This window comes from Panthera uncia (assembly GCF_023721935.1).
Source record: "Panthera uncia isolate 11264 chromosome C1 unlocalized genomic scaffold, Puncia_PCG_1.0 HiC_scaffold_4, whole genome shotgun sequence".
Lineage (NCBI taxonomy): Eukaryota > Metazoa > Chordata > Mammalia > Carnivora > Felidae > Panthera > Panthera uncia.
In genome coordinates, this window is record NW_026057585.1 from 104379857 (window position 1) to 104403012 (window position 23156).

The following is a 23156-nucleotide window of genomic DNA, read 5'->3' on the forward strand; positions in this document are numbered from 1 at the left end:
CGTAAAACCGAAAGGTAGCCCTAGAATCAGCCACACGTTGGAGCTCTCTTTCCCCCGCCTAAAACCGACAGTATTTGATAAACGTTGTCGCCTTGGGGACGGACTTGGCGGTCTTCATTTCCAGGCAGCCTCCGCTAAAGCGGACATGGGCCGAAGCTCCAGTTATCCAGGACTTCCTCTAGGGTAACGCGCAGACGCTGACTCCCCGCACCCGTCCCTGCTGACGCGGGGCCGCGGAACACGTTACCTTTCGCGCGCCGCCACCTGCTGGCCTGCATCCCGGGGCTTCCCGGTCTCCTGGCAACGCCAAAGATGGCCGGCGCGCGAGGACTCCTGGGGAGTGTAGTTCTTTCCCTCCTTTCCACTCTGTCCATGGCTCAGCTATTAGGACCTAGGCGCCCTGGACTACACTTCCTAGGTTGCTCCACGCGCGTCTCCCACAGCCTCGCGAGAACCCTGTGCCGGAACCCATCTGGAGAGGGGGAGCTCTCGCGAGGACCGCCGGTAGTTGTAGTTTGAGGCTGAGGAGAGACTATAGAGGAGTCTACAAGGCTGAGCGGAGACTACGAAGGCGGAGAGACTACAAGTCCCAGGGGGAGAGGCGCGACCGCCTGGAGGGCGGGGGGTACGAAAGAGGAACGCGAAGGGCGCCGGGGTGAGTGATGGGCCGGGGGCGGGCGCGCGGTCTGCAGGGCCGGGGGCGGACCGGGGGCGGACCGGGGGCGGAGGCAGGGGCGCCGGGGGCGGCCTTGGGGCGCGGACGCCCGGGCCGGATGGTCTCCGACGCGGTGTGGGGCGAGGAACCCGGACAAAGGTCCGCGGGGACCCGGCTCCCCTCGGGCTACCGAACCTCCCGCAGGAGTCGTCATCTGAGAGAGACCGTCGGTAGCTGGACTCAGGCCCCCTCCCCCGCCCCCGAAGCCGCGGAGCCCCAGGAGGTCTCGCCCTCAGGACCGAACGCAGGCCGGGGTGGGTGGGGGGAGTGTGAGGCCGTCGGTTGCCCTTGGAAGCCGTGTTCACACCGGCACTCTCCCTGGAGGTTGCGGGATCTATTAGTCCGTTTATCGCCACGAAATTGTCAAGGTTGAGTCGTTATGCAGGTTTTCGAGGAGCGTGTTGCCACCGTAACAATTTGACTGATGTGTTAGTTCCGGTGTAACTTAAGAGCAGGTCACTAGGGTACATTCGGATACGGCCTTTCAAGGGTTTGAAGGAGTAGCATTTTGGCAAATGCAGCTTCGCCCAAAAACCTGTTTTCTGACAATTCTTAACGGTTTCGTTTGATTCGAAGGTGTCAACCTTGGCCCCGTTTTTCGTTTTGTGTTTTTCTTAGTATTGCTACATTATAAGGAGGATGCTGACCTAGGTCTTCATCTTTCTCGTGGTTTTTAACCTGAGGAAGGCCTGGACGGGTTCCCGTACCGGGTGGTCAGGGAGCCCGCCTGGATTACTCCCACACCCGCTCCCAGCCAGGAGCCAGTGGATAAGTAGTCTGTGTTCAGGCAGAATCTTAATGGCCACATTGTTTTCAGAAGTTCCTAGAAGGAGATAGAATCTGAATTATCCAAAAAGTTTCTTTTCCTAGCACATGCCCCCGCCCTGGTACAGTCCTCCCGGGAGGAGAGCAAACAGATGCATTGGTGGGTGATCACCTGAGTGGGCTGGTCCACAGGGACACCGCAGGACCCCAAAGGCACCTCCCAGCCCCTCGCTTACTTCTGTCCTCCAAGACAAGCTGTGACTTATCATGTGACTCATTAGAAGCATGAAGGAGTCACCACAGCGCTGAGAGTTCCGCACCTCCAAGGCGAGGGATGCCTTTGAGTGGTTTTCCCGCATGCAGACCCCAGGCGGAGGCCGCAGGGGTCCACACCCCTGTCAGGTGTGCAGAGGCCGCAGAATGGTGGGCAGTGGGTGCCACGTGGCATTCGTGGCATCGGCCACACGTGTCAACAGACCGGAATGTTTCCTTTCTATCCGGTCAAACCGTGGACGGCATTTATTTTCCATCACAGCTCGAGATGGGACTTTTAGATCCGGAAGCACGTTCCTAAGTTCTCAACGGTTCTTATCTTCCCGAGAGACGAGTTCCACGTTGGCTTCCTTTGCTTGCTGAGAAGACCATCGGCAGTACCTACTCTGATTGGCGGGGAGGGGTGGGCAACGGGCCTGTGTTGTGCTTCATCAGTGCCTCAGAGCCCGAAACTGGTGACCCCCTGTCCCCACTCTCCTGTCCTGCCACAGCTGCCTGGAGGCTCGGGGAACCGAGCTGCAGTGAGCACTTGTGTGCTCCCTCTGGCTGAAGAGCCTTTTGCAGGGTCGTCCCCCCAGCCCTAACTCCTTATGGAGGGACCACAGATAACCCCACCCAGTCAGCCCTGATGCATTACTTGCCTAGGGTCACAGCGGCCTGGAGGCTTTATTTCTTCACTGAAACCAGTTCTTCTAAGGAAAAATGAGCTGTGAGAGAACATACAGTACAATTTAAATTCTCACCAAGTTTTGGGGTGCGTGGGTGGCTCAGTCAGTTGAGCATCTGACTTCTGCTCAGGTCACGATCTCCCGGTTCCGAATTCGAGCCCCATGTTGGGCTCTGTGCTGACAGCTCGGAGCCTGGAGCCTGCTTCGGGTTCTGTGTCTCCCTCTCTCTGCCCTTCCCCCGCTCGTGCTTGCTCGCTCTCTCTCTCTCTCAAAATAAACATTAAAAACATTTTTTTAAGTAAATTAATTAATTCTCACCAAATTTTTCATTGCCACGTAGAAATATTTTTATCCAGTTACTTAACCTTTTCGCTCTGATACGATCAGGACAAATCACATCTATTCAGTCGGTTAGTGAGGTGTAATTCACATGCAGTTATTGACAGATGCACCCAACTGTGTAACCTGCACACCGATCATGATAGAAAACATTTCTGTCATCCTGGAAAGGTCTCTCATGTTGTGGACTGAAAGGTTTGTCCCCCAAATCCATATGTTGAAGCCCTAACTCGCAGTGTTTTGGTATTTGGACGCTGGTGGGGCCCTTGGGAGGTGGTCAGGGTTAGATGAGGGCACGAGAATGGACCCCATGGTGGGATTAGTGCCCTTAGGAGAGAAGAGAGAAATCTGGTCACAGGCACAGGGAAGGCTGTGTGACACCGAAAGAAGTTACCATCTGCAGGACGGGAAGGAGGCTGAGCCAGACACGGAATCTCTGGAATCTTCCGGCATCTTGGTGTCTTGGCTCCAGTCCCTCCGTGTTGCTGTGTCAGGACTCCTGGGATGTGCCACAGTGCGCCTATCAGTCCTGTGGTGGCACTTGGCTTAGGTGACTAAAGAGGTTATGGACATTGTGCACATCTGTGGGTGTGCTTTCCTTTCTCTTGGGAAAATCCCTGGGAGTGACACTGCTGGGTTGGGTCTACTGAGCAGAGCAGTGTTTCGGGGTGGCTTTAATTTGCATTTCCTTGAGCTTAGTGATGCTGAGCACCTTCCCACCTGCTCATTACTGCTCACACCTCTTTTCTGAAATGTCTGATCCAGTCTTTTGCCCTTTCTAAAAAATTATCAAGTTGTGAAAGTCCTTTCTATTTTCTGGATACATGGTTTGTCAGATATATATTGCAAATATCTCTCATTCTTTGGCTTGCTTATTCATTTATGAATGTTACATTTTAAAAATTAACTTTAAAAATTTTGGAGGAGTTTTAGATTTACAGAAAAGTGTTAAAGATAGCCGGTTTCCCCTACTACAGACATTTAGGTGACTGTGGTGCATTTTTCAGAACTGAGAATAGCAGTGCTCACGTTCCAGACGGCAGGTGTCACTCAGGTCCACAGCGTCCCTGTCCAGGTCCCACACTGCGCTGAGTTGTCGCAGCTCTTTTGTCCCCTCCGGGATGTGTGTCTCAGCTTCTCTTGCTTTGTCACGACCTTGACAGTTTTGAGGAGGACCGCACAGGTGTTGTGTCGAATGTCCCTCGTTTCGGGTTTATCTCTTGTGTTTTCTCATGGTCAGAAGGGTTTGTGGCTTGGGGAAAGGACACCCCAGAGGTGAGGTGGCCCTCTTGTCACATCCTATCAGGGGGTCCTGTTGGCCGGTCACCTGGTTTGCGTGGTGCCTGCCGGGCATCCCTCCTGTCTTCCTGGGCAGCAGCCACTCAGTGAGGCGGTCTCCCTGCGGGGCTGGGGACGAAGCTGTCCTCCCTCCCGGGACCGGGGTGGGGGTGGGGGGCGCGGGGGGCGGCGGGGAAGAACCGCTGTAGTATTTGGAATTCTGGAGGGAGGAGTTCTGTCTCCCCCACGTGCTCACGTTTATCAGCGGTCCCCTCCACCAGCAGGGACTCCTGGATGTGTGTCGTGTACTTGGGGTCCAGCCCCGCACTGTGTTGTTTTGCCCTGGCCGTTGGGGGCTCTTTCATTTGCTTGTTTCGGGGGCACCGCCTTACTTTGTGGCCCTGCCGGGGGCTCCAGGTTCATCTCATCGTGTGCCCGCCTCAGCCGTAGCAACCACGTCTCCAAGGAGCCCTGGTGTCTTTTATTGGAGGACGGTGTTTAGAAGCCAGGACCTGGGGCAGTGGTGTGCGCCTTGCTGCAGCTGTCACGGCCTGAGGTCTTGGGGGCGGATGAAGTTAGATAACGTGTGCAACTGTTTGTCTATCTGTGTGTCTGATCTGTGTGTGTGTGATCTGTGTGTGTCTGTGATCTGTGTGTGCGTCTGTGATCTGTGTGTGCGTCTGTGATCTGTGTGTGTGTGTGTGTCTGTGATCTGGGTGTGTGCGTCTGTGATCTGTGTGTGTGTGTAACCTTCCTGTGAGAACCTGGCTCCTACAGCTGCCATCGGTTTCTTATCTCTAGCCCCAAGGTGCACACAGAGGCAGTTTCAGAACTGCTCACCCACATTCCACCCCGACAAGAAACAAATTTACCAAGTTGAGTGTAGCTTAAGTGTGGTTCTTTGGATCTTTAGCTTCTTAGTCAAACACCGTTTTCCAGGGGTGCTGAGGTCAGCTCCTTGTTTTGCATCCCCTTCAGTGTATTGTCATATATTTGTGACCCAGTTAGAACCATTGGTCACAGTCTGTGTTCTGTCTTGAGATCCCCAACATTGTTTGATTTGTGTACATTGAACTTTACTCTCTGTGATACATGATCCTATGGCTTTTGACAAGTCCTAGTCTTGTGTCCACTGTGGTGGTGTATTTTGCTGAGCAGAAGTTTTTAATATTGATAAAGTTTAATGTATGAATCGGTTTTCTTTTTGGTTCATGCTTTCTGCGTCCTTTCTAAAAGTCTTTGACTAACCAGGTCACCAAGATATTCCCCCATATTTTCTTCTAGAGGCTTTTTCTGGCTTCAGTTTTTACATTTAGCTTCATGATCCATTTCTTAGTTTTCATACTATGTGAGTACAGGTCCAATTTTTTTTTTAATGCTTATTTATTATTTTGAGAGAGACAGACAGACAGACATGAGCAGGGGAGGGGGCAGAGAGAGAGGGAGACACAGAATCTGAAGCAGGCTCCAGGCTGTGAGCTGTCAGCACAGAGCCTGATGTGGGGCTTGAATCCATGAACCGTGAGATCACGACCCGAGTCCGAGTCTGACGCTTAACCGACTGAACCACCCAGGTGCCCCTGATTTTATTTACTTTTGAGAAGAGAGAGACAGAGAATGAGCGGGGGGAGGGGTAGAGAGAGGGAGACACAGAATCTGAAGAGGCCCAGGCTGTGAGCTGTCAGCACAGAGCCCGACACGGGGCTTGAACCCACGAACCGCGAGATCATGACCTGAGCCAAAGTTGGACGCTCAACCGACTGAGCCACCCAGGTGCCCCTGTATTTTATTATTTAAAAAAAAAAATAAGTTTATTTATTTATTTTGAGAGAGAGAGAGAGAGAGAGAGAGAGAATCTCAAGCAGGCTCTGCACTGTCAGCTCGAACCCATGAACTCTGAGATCATGACCTGAGCTGAAATCAAGAGTTGGACGCTCAACCGACTGAGCCACCCAGGTACCCCTTGGTCTTACATATTTTAAAATAAACTTATTCCCACAAACTATGTTTTTGAATGCCATTGTAAATTATATTTATTTGTCGTTTTCCAAATAGTTGTTGCTAGTATATAGAAATAACAATTGATTTGTATGTTCTTAGAACATTGCTAAATTCACTTATACTAGCTTTTTTCTGTAGATTTCTTAGGATTTTCCATATAAATAGTCATGCCATCTACACAGAGGCAGTTTCTTTGTTTTCTCTCCTTATTATACGGACTAGCACCAAGGATATTGGATATCTTGATTCCTTCAGTCTTTAGGGGGAATGTCCTATATTTCACTGTTAATATGTTAGCTGTAGGTTTTTTGTAGGTATCTTCTATCAGGTTGGGGGTGTTTCCTTTTATTTTTCGTTTGCTGAGAGTTTTTATTATGAATGATCCTGAAATTGTGTCAAAAGCTTGTTTTGCAGCTACTGAAAAGGTCATACGATTGTTTTTCTTCTTTAATCTGTTAAAGCATTGGATTGTAATAACCGGTGTTTGTGTGGCAAGCCAGCCTTGTGTCCCGAAAGGAGCTCATTTGGTCACGTTCTATCACCTTTTTCATGTGTTACTGTATACAGTTTGCTAATATTTTGTCAGAGTTTTTGGATTGATGTTCATGAAGGATAGTAGTCTGTACTTTTTTCTTTGTAATGTCCTTGTCTGATTTCCATCCGGGTTATGTTGGACCATCTTTGAGTCTTGCTGGCCTTATAAGTGAGCTGGGACATGTTCCCTCTTTGTTTTCTGAAGGACTTTGTGTCATATTCGTACTTCTTCCTTAAATATTTGATAGACTTCATCAGTGGAGACACTGTCTGGGTTGTTTCCTCTGGGGGAAGCTTTAAAACTGTGAATTCAGTTTCTTTAATGGCTATAAGGCTATTCATATTTTCTGCTTCATCTTGTATCATTTTTGGTAATTTTTATCTTTAAATAAATGAGGCCATTTCATCTAAATTGTTGAATTTATTGACTTAAAGTTCTTTATAATACTGTCTGATTATCCTGCCATGTTTGTAGGATTTGTAGTGATTTCTCCCCTTTCATTTCCGATATAGATAATTTGCATTGATATTTTTTCTTGATTATTCTTGCCGGAGGTTTGTCAGTTTTATGTATTTATTTTTATAGAAGTGTGATTAACATACGGTGTCGTATTGGTTTCTGGCGCAAAGCGTAGTGATTCAGCAGTTCTTATGTTACTGTGTCAGCGCTCACTGCAGTCAGCGAGGTCCCCGTCCGTCCCCGCGCAGCACGTCTGCAACCTACTGACTGCATTCCCTGTGCTGTACTTCCCACCGGTGACTTACTGACCTTGTAACTGGAAGTTAATCCCCTTTATCGATCTTACCCATCCCCCACCTGCCTCCCTCTGACCACCACCAGTTTTCTATATTCAAAAGTCTGAGTTGGGGCGCCCGGGTGGCTCAGGTGGATGAGCGTCCGACTTCGGCTCGGGTCACGATCTCGCGGTTCGTGAGTTCGAGCCCCGCGTCGGGCTGTGTGAGGACAGCTCGGGGCCCGGAGCCCGCTTCGGATTCTGTGTCTGTCTCTCTGCTCCTCCCCCACGTACACTCTGTCTGTCTCAAAAATCAATAAAGCTTAAAAAAAAAAGTCTGAGTTTATTTGTCTCTCTTTTCTTTTCTCTTCCACTGTTTTGTCTCTGCCATCCCACATATGAGTGAAATCATACGCTATTTGTCTTTCTCTGTCTGATCGTTTCACTTAGTGTAATTTGCGCAAGCTCCATCCCTGTTGTTGCGAGTGGCTGAGCAATATTCCATTGTGCACGTTTCCCCCCTTCCTTCTCCACTCACCTGTGGAGACACTTGCGCTGCTCCCGTACCTCGGCGATTGTAATTCTTGTGATTAGTGCCGCGGTAAGCATGGGGTGCGTGCACCTTTTTGAATTGGTGTTTTTGTTTTCTTTGGGCAAATACCCGGAGTGGATTTACTAGGTCATATGGTCCTTCTACTTTTAGTCGTTTGAGGAACCTCCGTACGGTTTTCCACAATTGCCGCACCAATTCGCATCCCTGCCCGGAGTACGCCAGGGTTCCTCTGTCTCCGTATCCTCACCAGCACTTGTTATTTCTTGTCTTTTCTGTTGTAGCCGTTCTGACAGATGTAGGGCGATCTCTCATGGCGGCTTTGATTTGCACTTCCTGCTAATTAGTGATGTGGATGTTTTCACAGATCCAAGTTTTGATTTTACTTCTTGTTTCTAATTTTTGTCCATTTTCTATTTCATTAATTTCTACTCTTATTTTTATTATTTCCTTTCTCTTACCTAACGTGGGTTTAATTTGATCTTTTTCATCTTCTTAAGATGGAAGCATAGATCAATTATTTTACATGTGCCTTCTTTTCTTACATAGATATTTAAAGTATAAATTTCCCTCTAAGCATAGCTTTAGCTCCTTACACAAAATCTGATATGCTACACTTCATGATCTTTCTGTTAAAATGGGTTTTTATTATTTATTTATTTATTTGAGAGAGAACAAGTGGCGGAGGGGCAGAGAGGTGGGGTAGAGGATCCAAAGCGGGCTCTGCGCTGACAGCAGAGAACCTGATGCGGGGCTTGAACTTACAAACCGTGAGATCATGACCTGAGCCAAAGTCAGACGCTTCACCAACTGAGCCGCTCAGGCTCCCCCCTTTCTGTTGAAATGTTTTGAAATTACCTTTGTTTCATCCGTGACTGGCTTAGAAGTCTATTGTTTAATTTCCAAATATTTGGAGATTTTCTGAATATCTTTTGTTACTGATTTTTAATATAATTCCATTGTAGTCAGAGACTATGCTCTATGATTTTGATCCTTTGAAATTCATTGGTATTTGTTTATGGTTTAGCATGTGATCTCTTAGTAAATATTCTGTTTGCACTTAAGAAGAATGTGTATTCCATTTTTGTGGAGTGTCATGTTCTACAATTATGAGTTGAGTTAGTTGAGAATTTTACCCAAATCTTTTATATCCTTACTAATTTTGTTTTCTACTTAATCAGTTATTCAAAGAGGGATGTTAAAGTCTTCAACCCTGGTTGTAGATTTGTCTTTTTCCTTTTCACTCTGCCACCTTATTCTTTATGTATTTAGAAGCCTTCTATTAAGTGCATACGTATTTGAAATCGACTTATCTTCTTGGGGCACCTGGGTGGCTCAGGTTTTTTTTTAACGTTTATTCATTTTTGAGACAGAGAGAGAGCGAGAGAGAGAGTATGAGCAGGGGAGGGGCAGAGAGAGAGAGAGGAGAAGACACAGTATCCAAAGCAGGCTCCAGGCTCTGAGCTGTCAGCACAGAGCCCAACATGGGCTGGAACTCACGAACCATGAAATCATGACCTGAGCTGAAGTCAGACCCTTAACCGACTGAGCCACCCAGGTGCCCCTCCTTTCAAGATTTTTAAAGTTAATCTTTCGTTTCCAGTAATTTGAAAATGATGTGTCTAAGTGTGGCTTTATTATATTTGTCCCATCTATGTCTTCCACCAAATTTGGAAAGGTTTTAGTCATTGTTTCTTCACATATTTCTTCTGCTCCACTATGTGTCTCTCCTCTTCTTCTGGAACGTAGAATTACCCATGTGTTAGATGTTTCATACAGTTGGATTGGCCCCTATACCCTTCTTGGCGCTCTTCATGGTTTTCTCCCAGTCATTTCTCCTTTTTTCCTTCAGACTATGATTTCTATCAATCTTTGATGTTACCAAGGATTTCCTGTCACTCCCATTCTACTAAGCTGTTCAGTAAAGTTTTTATTTCAGATGCTATATTTTTCAGTTCTAAAATTTCCATTTTGCTCATTAAAAGTGTGTGTGTGTGTGTACATATACATATATATCTTCTATTTCTTTGCTGGGATTTTCTATATTTTTATTCATTTTGAGTGTATTTTCCTTTATCTCATTGGATATAATTATTAAGTCTGCTTTAAAGTGTTTGATCAATACCGGGGTCATAATATAATTAGTATCTGTTGTGTGTCTTTTCCCTTGAGAATGGCTCATATTATTGTGGTTCTTCATATGCTTGATAATTTTGGATCGTATCCTATATACTGCAAATGTTATGTTGTGGAGACTCTGGATTTGATTATATTCCTCTGAAGAGAGTTAATGTTTTTGCCTAAGCATGCAACTACTTTCATTAGATTCAAAATGCAAATTCTGTCACACCTGTGATAAGTTCTGGCTCAGATCTCAATTCAGATGGCTTCTCAGCCCGGACTGCACACAGACAGTTCAAGACTTGGCTGGAAATCTGAGCAGAGTTTATACACAGAATCCCTCTTTCTCAGATTTCTCCTCTCACTCTTAAGCAGCACTGGTTGCCCAGCTCCTTCTCCTGGTTTCTCTAACGAGAAAGATAGTGGGCTTTCTGTCAGAGTTTTCATCACCTAATACCACCACTGTGATGACTGTGCTGCCCTCAGGGTAAAGACACGAAAACAGGAAATGCATTCTGTTCGGGCTACTTCCTTTAAGTTTAAACTGCCCTCAAAATCTGCCTGTTTTTGTTCAGAGCCTTCAGGTAGCTGTTTTTGTCCAGGATGCGTAATTACCAGTGGGAGAGTCATTTTGTTAGAAGCCAATTCTTCATACTGGAAATAGAACTGCATGGCTTTTGTATTCAGAAACCAAAGCAACTTTAGTTTCCAAATGGGGGGGCACAGGTGTCGTTTCCTAAGCACTACAGCTGTCAACAACAGAACACTTGCAGGGAACTGCTGTGCCCCTAGAATATCATCTTCACTGGGCAGGAATTAGATAAAGACAGGCTTCGTGTGGACCTCAGGACAGTAAACTAAGGATGCATGCTAAAAGACACTCCTATGGGATAAGAATATGAATCTAATTGCAAAGAGATAAATTTGAGATGATAAGTTGCACTTACCTTACTTTAATAGCCCCTTTCATCTTTAGAGCATTCTTGAAAGAACAACCAAATTAATAAATAATATTCTGACATTAAGTCTCCTATGAAGTGTTATTTTACGTCCTTAGAGACTGTATGTGAAGCCAGGGCTGGCCTTTCATGCCATATTGGTTTGAGAAGTATCAAGAAGTCTCTTTTTGTTGGGGTGTCTGGGTGGCTTAGTCAGTTAAGCATCTGACTTCAGTTCAGGTCATGATCTCACGGTCCAGGAGTTCGAGCTCTGCATCCGGCTCTGTGCTGACATCTCAGAGCCTTGAGCCTGCTTCAGATTCTGTGTCTCCCTCTCTCTCTGCCCCTCCCCTGCTTGCACTCTGTCTCTCTCAAAAATAAATAAACATTAAAAAAAAGTCTCTTTTTGCTGTAGATCCTGGTTCTCCAAGGGACATGAATCTGTTCACTATCTAACAACAGCAAGAACAATGCTTATATAGCACTGACTGTGTGCCAAGCACCACTCTGAGTGATTTACATACAAGAACTCATTTTACCCTCTCAACAGTGCCTATTATCAACCTGTTTTAAAGAGGACAAAACAGGTTTACAGCAGATCCCACAGCAAGTACAGGCAGGGTAAGGAATGGGCCTGGCCTCTAGCTCTAGAACCTCTACTCACCGACCATACTAAACTAGCATCTGAGAGTTTTTCAGCTGGAGCCAATGAATATGGCTTGTTTTACAACGTTGAACAAATAATATGTTTTACACATCTGCCCAATTATGATGCAGTTCTACAGAAATTCTCAATTTAACAAGTGAAAGTACCCAAAATTAAAAAATATATGTAATACATCTTTAACTATTATTTAAAGACTATTAACTGAAGTAAAAATAATAACAGTCTGTTGTAGAATTTTCTCACGTATGTAGAAGTAAAAGACATGCCAGCAAGAGCTCTAGGAGTAGGAGGTGGTCTGGGGCCTGCTGTAAAGGTTCTCACATTGCTCATGAAGTACAAGAGTATTTTTTTTTTAACGTTTATTTATTTTTGAGACAGAGAGAGACAGAGCATGAACAGGGGAAGGGCAGAGAGAGAGGGAGACACAGAACTTGAAGCAGGCTCCAGGCTCTGAGCTGTCAGCACAGAGCCCGACGCGGGGCCCGAACTCACAGACCGTGAGATCATGACCTGAGCTGAAGTCGGACGCTTAACCGACTGAGCCACCCAGGCGCCCCCAAGAGTATTTTTTAGACCACATAGACAATGATGAGTTTGATATGCATATTTAGTCTGTAGAGGAACCACTAAAAAATAGCATGAAAAGGGAGAATTAAAAAATCAGTAGAGGAAATAAAATGGACTTTAAAAAACTTGATTCACCCCCCCCCCCCAGAAAAAGGGAGGAAGGACAGAGAACAGAGGGGAAATACAGAATTCAAACATTAAGGTGGTAGATTTAAACTAAAATACTCTAATAACTGCATTAAATGTAAATGGATTAAATACTCCAAATAAAAAGTAGAGATTAGCATTTCTAATCATCAGGGAAAATGCTACTTTGCATCCATGAGGATGGCTATTATAAAAAAACAGAAATAACAAATGTTGACTAATTTTTTTAATTAGTCAAAATTTTTAATTTTTGAGAGAGCGAGAGAGAGAGTGAGAGAGAGCATGCGAGTGGGAGAGGGAGACACAGAATCCGAAGCAGGCTCCAGTCTCCGAGCTGTCAGCACAGAGCCCAACGTGGGGCTCGGACCCATGAAATGTGAGATCATGACTGGAGCCCAAGTCGGACGCTTAACTGACTGAGCCACCCAGGCACCCCCTAACCCCAATTTTTTTTTTTATCTTGAAAGCAGAGAGAAGCAACATATCACATATAGTATAGCATTGCAAAGACTGAATCAGGGAACATGGAGGCCAGGGTCAAGTGGTATTGCACCCTAAAATACTAAAAAGAAAGAACTGTCAACACAGAATTCTGTACCCTCCGAGACTGAATGTGAAATGAAAGCATTTTCAGAGAAAGGAAAACTGATAGAATTTGTTGCTATCAAATGTGTACTGCTAAAAATGCTGGGGAGGTGTTTGTAGACTGAAGGTAAATACCAAAGTGAAATTCAGATCTTATGAGTGAGTGATGAACATCAAGAATGGTAAATATCTGGGGGAAATGTTTTCTTTCAAGTACGTATTTTAATTAATTAATTTATTTTTAATGTTTATTATTGAGAGCACAAGAGTGTGCAAGTGAGGAGGGGCAGAGGGAAGGGGACAGAGGATCCGAAGCAGGATCCGTGCTGATGGCAGCGAGCCCAATGTGGGACTCGAACTCACGAACCTCGAGATCATGACCTGAGCCAAAGTCGGATATTCAGCCAACTGAGCCAGCCAGGCACCCCTCAAGTACATATTTTTAAAAAAATTAAAACATCTCTTGTGTTTGCAATGTATGCAGATGTCATAGGTGTGACAGTCGTAGCACAAAGAATAGTAAAGGATACACGAACCTTTAGAGTTGCAAAGTTTCTAGATTTTTTAAAAAGTTTATTTATTTTAAGAGAGAGAGTGTAGGGGAGGGGCAGAGAGACAGGGAGAGAGAGAATCCCAAGCAGGTTCCATGCTGTCATCCCAGAGCCTGATGCAGGGCTCAATCTCATGAACTGTGAGATCGTGACCTGAGTGAAAATCAAGAGTCCTGTGCTTAATTGACTGAGCCCCTTAGGCACTCTGCAGTGTCTACATTAAAAAAAATTTTTTTTATGTTTTATTTATTTTTGAGAGAGACAGAGAGAGACAGAGTGCGAGCGGGGGAAGGGCAGAGAGAGAGGAGACACAGAATCTGAAGCAGGCTCCGGGCTCCAAGCTGACAGCACAGAGCCCGAGGTGGGGCTCGAACCCATGAACTGTGTGATCATGCCCTGAGCCAAAGTCGATGCTTAACTGACTGAGCCACCCAGGCACCCCTGCAGCGTCTACATTTTAGTAGAAGTGGTGCCATATTCTAATTAGGCTGTGAAAAAGTAAGGATTGTATGTTGCAGTCTCTATAGCAACAGCTATAAAAATACGCAAAGAAGTATAACCAAAGAACCAAAAGATAAACTGAAAGAGAATTTTTTAAATATTCAAATAATATAAAAGAAAGCAGGAAAGAGAGAACAGAGGAATAAAACACCATAGAGACCAAAAGAAAACAAAATGGTAGCCATAGTGTCTTTATACATTTTTCAAAGCCCACATATACATCAAGAGTGACCATAAGGGTGTTTGGGTGGCTGAGTTGATTGAACGTCTGACTTTTGATTTTGGCTTGGGTCCTGACCTCACGGTCTGTGAGTTTGAGCTCCGGGTTGGGTTTTGTGCTCTGTGCTCTGACAGCACAGAGCCTGCTTGGGATTCTCTCTCCTTCTCTCTGCTCCTCCCCCATTCACACGTGCACACGTGCACACACACTCTCTATCAAACTAAATAAACCTATCAGTATAGGTTCATTGATTATACCAAATGTACAGGATGTTGATAGTGGAGGAGGTTCTGCTTCTGTTGTGGGGGACTATGGGAACTTGCTTACTTCCTGCTCAATTTTGCTGTGAACCTAAAACTGCTCTAAAAATATTTTATATATTAAAACAAAATAGAGGGACAAGTAGAAAACAAACAATAAAATGGTAGACCTAAATCTAACAATAGTGATAATTACATTAAGTGTTAATGGACTGAACTCTCCAATTAAAAGGTAGAGATTGGGGCACCTGGATGGCTCAGTCGGTTTAGCGTCTGACTTCAGCTCAGGTCATGATCTCACAGTTCGTGAGTTCTAGCCCCGCGTTGGGCTCTGTGCTGACAGCTTAGAGCCTGGAGCCTGCTTCGAATCTCTCTCTGTTCCCCCCCTGCTCATGCTCTGTCTCTCTGTCTCTCTGTCTCTGTCTCTCTCTCTCTCTCTCTCCCCTTCAAAAATAAATAAAAACATTAAAAAAAAAAAAGATAGAGATTGCCACAATGGATACATAAGCAAGACCTACTACATACTGTATATAGGAGATTCACTTTAAATATTAAAAAACACAGGTTGAAGATAAGATATATAGATGCAAAATATATCTATAGATCTAAAAATCCATCTATGTTGCAAACAGTGAATATCAGACTGTATTGGCTGCATTTATATCAGATAAAATAGATTCCAGTATATTGAGTATTACCAAAGATAAAGGGGAAATATCTGATAATAAAAGGGTCATTTCTTCAAGAAGACCTATCAATTTATGAATGTGCCTAATAACAGAGCCTCACAATAAATGAAGCAAAATTGACAGAGTTAAAAGGAGAAATAGATAATTCCATGATTATAATAAGAGAGTTTAACATCTCTTTCTGTCACCAATTATTAGAATAAAACAGCAAAAGAAATTAGTAAAGACATAGAGGATCTGAACACTACGCTCAGGCATCTTGACCTAATTGATATTTGTAGAAAGCTATACTCATCAAAAGCACGATACAGATTCCTACTAAGTGCGCAATGTATATTCTCTAACATAGACCAATTGCTGTGCCCTAAAACAAGTTTCAAAAAAAAAACTAAAGAAGTAAAGCTGTATTTATTTGCAGATGACATGATTGTTTATGTAGAATAATCTAAGGAATCTACAAAAAGTGCGAGAACTATCAAATGAATTTAGTAAGATTTCAGAAAGCAAGGCAAATGCACAGATTTTAATTGTGTTTTTATGTACTAGCAGCAAACTATTAAAAAGTGAAATTAGAAATTCAATTCTATTTACAATAATACCAAAAAATAAAATATTTAGCAAGAAGTTTGACAAGCTCACTTATTAAGTAGTCTGAGCTCATGTATAGGACTGGCTTATTCAGAACCCACTTATGCCCAGGACCACCTCTTCACTGCAAACTACAGAATGTTGCCGAGATAGCTTAAAAGAAAATGTGAAGAAATAAATGGAGGGTGATAGCACCTTCATAGATCAGAAGACTCATTATTGTTAAAATGTCCATTATTCTAGCCAAAATGCCACCAGGCTCTTTTACAGAAATTAACAAGGTGATTTCGAAAATACAGAAATGCATATGACCTGGACCTGACAGAGCAAAGCTTATGCTACTGGTTTACAAGCTTTCAGGAAAGCTTCAGTAATCGAGACTGTGGTGTTGGTGAAGGACAGACACATAGATGCATGGGGCAGAGTAGAGTCCAGATGTAGACCCATACATACACACTCAGTTGATTTTCAACAAAGATGCCATGATGGAAGATGCCAGAAGGAAAGTCTTTTTACATTTTTTATTAAAAAAAATTTTTTTAATGTATGTTTTTGAGAGAGAGACAGAGAAAAATAGAGTGTGAGCAGGGGAGGGGCAGAGAGAGAGAGAGAGAGAGAGAGAGAGAGAGAGAGAAAGAGGGAGACAGAGAATCCAAAGCAGGCTCCAGGGTCTGAGCTGTCAGCACAGAGCCCGATGCAGGGCTTGAACCCATAAACTGAGAGATGATAACCTGAGCTGAAGTTGAATGCTCAACCAACTGAGCCACCCAGGTGTTCAGTTTTATTTTTTTATTTTAGAGAGAGAGTGCACATGAGTGGGGGAGAGGGCAGAGAGAGAGAATCTTAAGCAGGGCTCAATCCCACGACCTTGGGATCCTGACCTGAGCTGAAATCAAGAGTCGAATGTTCAACTGACTGAGCCACCCAGGTGCCCCAAGAAGGAAAATATTAAAAAAAAAAAAAAAAATCCCAGAGACAGGTAGGCTGTTTTAATTTAATTTTAATTTTTTAAATTAATTAATTTATTTTGAGAGAGAGAGAGAGGGAGGGAGGGAGAGAATGAGTGGGTGAGGGGCAGAGAGAGAGGGAGAGAGAGAATCCCAAGGATGCTCCAAACTTCAGTGTGGAGCCCAGTGCGCGGCTCAGTCCCACAAACTGAGATCATGACCTGACCCCAAATCAAGAGTCAGATTCTCAACCAACTGAGCCACCCAGCCACCCCCACAAAGGATAATCTTTTTATCAAACAGTGCTATAGACCCTGGACACACATCTGAGAAAAATGAACCTTGATCTTTGCTTCCAGCCATACACAAAAGTAACTCAAAGTGTAAAACCTAAAACTCTAGAACTTCTAGAATAAAACACAGGAATGACCCTCGGGTCAAGGCAGAGATTAACCTTAGGACACAAAAAGCAAGAAATGTAAAAGAAAAAATGGATGCATTGGATTTTATCAAAGTGAAAACATTTGTTCTTCTAGATCCCATGTGAAAATGAAAAGTCAAGCCGCAGATGGGAGAAAATACTTGCAATATACTTACATCTGAAATACACATATCTGACAAAGAGCGTGTGAAGAGCTATTATGACTCAGTGATAGAAGGACAGCCAGTTAAACAAAATGGACGAATGATCGAAGAAGACATATGAGGGTGAGGAACCATCATTAGTGACCAGAGAAATGCAAGTTAAAGCAACAGTGAAATGCTCACGGCACAGCCACTGACACGATGCCCACTGTTGGCAAGAATGTGGAGCCGAAGAGCCCTCATACCCTGCTGGTGGGAGCGCACGCGGTACCGCGGAAGACAGATCGGCAGGTTACACTTCCCTTGACCCCGTTGCTGCAGTACTGAGTGCTTACCCGAGAAATTAAAGCAAATGTCCACGCAAAGATATGTATAAAAATGTCCACAGTAGCTTTATTCACAGCCACTAAAATCCAGAAACAGTCCAGGTGAACATCAGCAGGTGGTTGGGTAAAGGCAACGTTGCGTATCATTCAGCCATAAAAGGAACGAGGTACAGATGAATCTAAAGATTATTATTTCAAATGGAAGGAGCCAGGCACACAAGTGTACACACTGTGTTCATTTACGTAGAATTCTAGAAAATGCAGGCCGATGCAGTGACAAAGGCCAGCCCCGTGGGTGCATGAAGCCAGGGTTGAGGGAAGGACGGCAGAGGGGCTCAGGCGTCGTCTGTGGGTGGCAGAGACGCCCTGCACAGCGTGTCCGAACTCACCGAGTTGTGTGCTCTGCATGGATGCGGTTTATTGTATGTGAATTATACCCTAAGAGGTTGACTGACTAGCAGATGATGGTGTTTGTTAAAATATGTACTTCTGATTCCTGAATTGAAAGGGTGTTTTGTGACTTAGTATGACCCTGGGGTTGCCTCTTAACCACAGATTGAGCTGAAGGTCCCATGACATTTAGGGTTTCCACAAGGCACGGAGAGATAGATGGCCTCTGCTGAGCCAACCTTACATGGGCAAAAATGGAAAAGATGTGATCACACCCTGTAGATGAGGGTCAGTGTGTCTGTGACATCAGCAGTTGCTGTCCTAGAAAGAAGGTGCATTTCGAATAAAGCGTGCATTTTGGATGGATGGCATGAATGAGGGGCAGCAAGGGGGCTCTTAACAAGGCCTGATAGTTGTTTCTGCCTGTGTAGGGCTTCTAGCATGAAGCGGATAACAGGACGGAGCCCCGCCCTTGTTCCTATACCGCCCTCCTGCATGTGTCATCCTGCCTTCACCCTCCCTCCCCGCCGAGCTCGGAACCCTGGGGCCCACAGTGCAAGGGGCCTGTCAACCATCCTCGGCAGTGGGGCTCTTCCCCAGGACCCCCAGCCAGGAGCTCGCCCACCGCCTGGTCTCGATGGGCCCTCGGCTGGCTGAGGGGGTGGTTTCTCATTCCCCGGCTCCAAATGTGTTCCTTGCCGACCCACCTTGCCGCTGTGGAAGCTTCATCTCCAGGAACCTGAACAGGTTCCCTGAATAAGCAGCTCTTTCTGTCAAGTAGAAAGTCCTTTTATTTTTTAAAAAAACCTTTTTTTTAATGTTTTATTTATTTTTGACAGAGAGAGACAGACAGAGCATGAGCGGGGGAGGGGCAGAGAGAGAGGGAAACACAGAATCCGAAGCAGGCTCTAGGCTCCGAGCTGTCAACACAGAGCCCGATGCAGGGCTCGAACCCACGAACCGTGAGATCATGACCTGAGCCGAAGTCGGACGCTCAACCGACTGAGCCACCCAGGCACCCCGTAAAAAGCCCTTTTAGAGTTGACTTTTCTATGTCCAAATATTTAGCCAGCTGTGTTTTGGACAGATTATAATTATGGTTACCACCTTGTAAGTTAACAAAAATTTGTTCAAAACTGAAACAATTCACTGCAGGGGTTGTGCGGGTTAGTGGGTTTTCTCTGACCACATTGGAAGTGTGGCAGTGTAAGCACATCTCACGGGCTGTGGAGTTTTGAATTTGCTAGTGTCAGGAAACTTACCTGCTGCGTGGGGCCCCATCAGCCATCAGAAGTCCTCTGCTCTGGAGTTGTCCTCAGTTGTGGTTTTAGGTAGCACTTTTATCACCCAAGCTGACATCTTTCCTGCGGTTTCATGACAAGAACAGGGTGAGTAGCAGAAAATTAGAAGACTGCAGGTCCCTAACTGGCCCGTGCTGGCCCCAGAGGCACCTCGCTGCCCAGGTGTTCTGTGTCTTGGTGAAAATGGTTGAGTTGGGGTTTCCCTAGGACAGAACAAGATGGCAGATGGACAACATCCATCTGAGCTCATGAGTAGGACCGGCTGGTCCAGAACCCCCTTGTGCTTAGTCCTTTCAGGAGGCAGTGAATGGCTGAAGGCTTTGGAGGAAGCAGTGAGTCTATCCAGCTCCAGCTCCAGACGGACTGAGCACAGCCCCTCCGGTCCCCCAGCTCCGGGGGCTCCTTGTGGTGAGTCCGGTCGACCTGGGAACAACGGGCCTCAACTGTGTGCCTTGGTTTGCAGGCCCGGGGCCAGGGATCTGCGGCTTCTTAGCAACCCCACCCTGCCCCCTGAGCACTGGGCGACAGGCTCTGGATGTCTGCAGCTCCCATCCCAGAAGGCCAGGTAAGGGTCCTGCACCTCGGCCCCCACGGTGCCCCAGAAGGAGGTGCCTGCACCCACACAGTGCCCCTGTCTGTTGCAGACCCTGCGCTCTGGGACATGGAGCTCCAGCGCGCTGTCCTTCTGGCGGGTCTCCTGGTGGAAGTTGCTAGCAAATCCTCAGAAAGTGTGGTAGGTGACGCGTCACGGGGCAGCATGGGTGCCAGGAAGTACAGTCTTCCCAGTTGTTTGCCCAGAGGGGCCTCACCCTTCGACCTTTGGGGGTCACCCTTGCCCTGGCCCCAGAGACACTGACTATGCCCTCTGTCGCGGTCAGGGAGGCCTGTGCCACATGGAGGTCAGCAAACACATGCCCCCAACTGTCACCTGTTCTGTTATGTCCCCTAGAACCTCCTTTCTGTCTCTGCCAGACTGAACCTGCTGCTGTAGCTGAAATAGGGTCTCTACACAGCTGCCCCCCACTGGCCCTGAATGGAGCCTGCGGGCTCTCTGCCCGACAGCGGGGTGGTTGGGGACTGCTTACTCCAGGCAAGCAGTGGCATAAGGCAGGATCTGCCCCAGGCTTCCTGTGACCAGGTGCCCTGGCTCTCCCAAGCCACACATCATCCAGGCCGGGTGGGGCCTTCCACCACTCTGCCTCTGCTAGGGTTGGGTGGAATGGGATGGCTGGGGTGTCCCTCGTGGGCTGGGCCTCAGCTGTGAACCGGCCTTCGACACTTCCTGTGGTGGTGTGGGTACTCCGTGCCATTCCTTAGACACCTTACTGTTCACTGTGGTCTTGTCGCAAGAAACAAAAGCTCAGCTACGATAAACACACTGCGCCGAGCTCCCCTCGGAAACCCCTCAAGTCCGGTCCCGTAAACGCCAGCGCTTGGCATGTCTGTCCCCCGCGTGGTGCACTCCTGCGTGCTCACCCAGCGGGTGTGAGGTCATACCCCACAGCCTGCCCTGGTCCGGGCACTTCCTCTTCGAGGGTCAAGCTGAAAACCCCCGGTGGAAGGCATCCGTAGCATTTCTGAGAACATCGGTGGACCAACCAGGACCCAGGGGGTGACTATTTTGTTGGGAGTGAGGGGCAGACACACCTCACCAGGGAGGCCAGGGCCGCCTGGGTTTATCTTCATATCTTATTATAGCCTAGAAAAACGCGTGTGTCCTTTTTTCATGAAGGAGTCCACATGTGGCCTTGCAGTAGGGTTTGGCACCTCTGTCGTCTGGCAGGTGGCGAATAGCCAGGCACACCTCATTTTATCGCGCTGTGCAGATACTGCATTTTTCCAGATTGAAGGTTCGCGGCCACCCTGCGTTGAGCGAGTCTGTGGGTGCCACGTTTCCACCAGCATCTGCTCACAACATGTCTCTGTGCCACATTTTGGTGATTCCCACACAATATGTCGACTCTTTCATTACTATCACATTTGTTACGGTGACTTGTGATCAGTGATTATGACCCGCTGAAAGTTCGGGTGACGGCCAGCATTTTGCAGCAGTAAAGCAGTTTTAATTAAGGCACGTACATTGTGTTTTAGACACGACGCGATTGCACGCCTAATGGACTATAGTGTAAACGTAACTTGTACACATACCTGAAACCAGAAAATTCACTTGACGCGCTTTATTGTGGTCTGGAACTGAATCCGCAGTACCTCTGAGTAAAGCCTGTCAATCATTTCTTGGACTGAAGTGCCCCACCGCGTATCCGCCCGTGGTCCGCGGGGCGATCGGCAGCAGCTCCGCCCCAGACCCGAGACCCACCTGGAGAAAGGGCCACGGCCCCCACCACCTCCCAGGCGAGGCCTTGGGTGGTCAGACGGGCAGGCAGTGGAGGGAAGCGACTCCATAAACCTGGGTCCCGGAAGTGTTCCCAGGACCGCTCCCTGCCCCTCCTCGCTGCCCCAGGCCAGGGCCGTTCCCAGCCCGGCCTGCTTGTCCTGCCCGAGCGTCCGGCTGTGGGGTCTGGCAGCTCACCACCATCTCCCCTCTAGGGCCAGCAGCCTGAATGTTGTGTGGACTTGGTGGATGTCAACACCACCTGCCAGAGCACAAGCCCGTGTGGCCCAGGTAAGCTGCTTTGGCATGAGCCAACCCTGACCGGCCATCACCAGCGTGGTGACGAGGACAGTGCTCATGTGAACTCTGCTGAGCTCACCGCACCTGGTGTGAGCAGGAGGGCACACGGCCCCTCAGGAAGGACGCTGGAGAGGCCTGGGAGCTGGGCCAGGGGCTGGGAGAGCGGACAGAAGCCGCAGGAAGGGGACAGGACCGCGTCTGAGCCTCCCTCCTGGCCAGCAGCCTGGCTGCCTCTTCTTGGGCAGAAGGGGCGGGACCCCGTGAGGAGACTGGCTCCGGGCAGTGGGAGGTGTGGGAGAAGCGAGACTCTACCTCAACTCCTAGGGTGTCCGGCCGGACGATTCACGGGGACAAGCCCACAGCCCGAGTAACATAAGCTTTATGTGACACGGGAGCCTCATAAAGAAGCCAGGACGGGAGCGCTCACGCGCCAGGCTGAGCAGGGAGAGGTGACTGCGGGAAAGTAGGCTGTGTGTGGGGTGGAGGCAGGCGAGGGCGACCTTAACGAGGTCCGCCGGGCTCGGGTCCCTGGCGATGCGCGCGTTCCTTTCCCCCTGCTGCGTGGGCGTCCTCCACGTGGGGCCTTTGTCCCTGCTTCTCAGGGAGAGAAAGGGACGCCAGAGCCCTTCTTGCTCCTGTGTTTTGAGGGTCTTCAGCTCAAAATAATTTTTGTGTGAAAGAGGCATATTTTGGGGTGACGTTCGGGTTCCCTCAGCCCCCGCGTGAAACTTCATCCTCAGAACGTTTCACACATTAAAAGCCAAGCTGGTAGTTGAGGGAGATTTGCTTGGAAGTTGTGAGATAAGGGACGGGCAGTGGGAGAAAGAGCGTAGGTGGAGCGGGCAGGAAAGAGCGGGTCTGAGCCCTTGGTAGCACGCCTCGGGCTCGGTGTCCAGTGAGACCGATGCTCAGGCCGGGCCTCCACCGGAACGAGGCCTGGCGTGAGCGGGCAGGTGTGTAGTCAGAGGCATTTCTGGGGAAACAAAAGAAAACAGACGTGAATGGTGGTAGCGAGTTACAAACCTGGTTTTTCAGTCTAGAGGGCAGTCTCTAAGTACCTTTCTGGATGCTGCACTCAAAGCCTGTTTGGGGGGTGAGGACAGCAAGAGGCAGTCTGACGGATTTCCCGGGTTGCACTGCGGCGAGCGTCTCTGGTGAGGTCGTGGGGCTTCTTGTGAGCTTCCCGAGTGGCCCACACAGCAGTAGGCACGAGGTTGTCCACACGTGAGGTGTCGAGGTGACTTCTGCAAGGCTCGTGTCAAGACGTCCGGCCTCAGCTTGCAG

At 47.4% G+C, this 23156-nt stretch overlaps 1 protein-coding gene across 3 annotated transcripts in view; it reads left to right on the plus strand.

The window, feature by feature from the left end:
- Positions 1-253: 253 nt before the first annotated feature.
- The window catches only part of CC1H1orf159 (chromosome C1 C1orf159 homolog), a 31669-nt gene continuing 8766 nt past the window's right edge, over positions 254-23156 (plus strand). Inside the window, exons 1-5 of one of the 3 annotated variants that reach the window (XM_049618335.1) lie at positions 254-655; positions 17175-17346; positions 19704-19805; positions 19885-19973; positions 21788-21863. In XM_049618335.1, coding sequence (XP_049474292.1) covers positions 19902-19973; positions 21788-21863 — 148 coding nt within the window. In that variant the 5' untranslated portion in view covers positions 254-655; positions 17175-17346; positions 19704-19805; positions 19885-19901. Of the gene's footprint in view, positions 656-16709; positions 17347-19703; positions 19806-19884; positions 19974-21787; positions 21864-23156 lie in introns of those variants that run through there. The other 2 variants (XM_049618336.1, XM_049618337.1) reach the window with 2 other exon arrangements.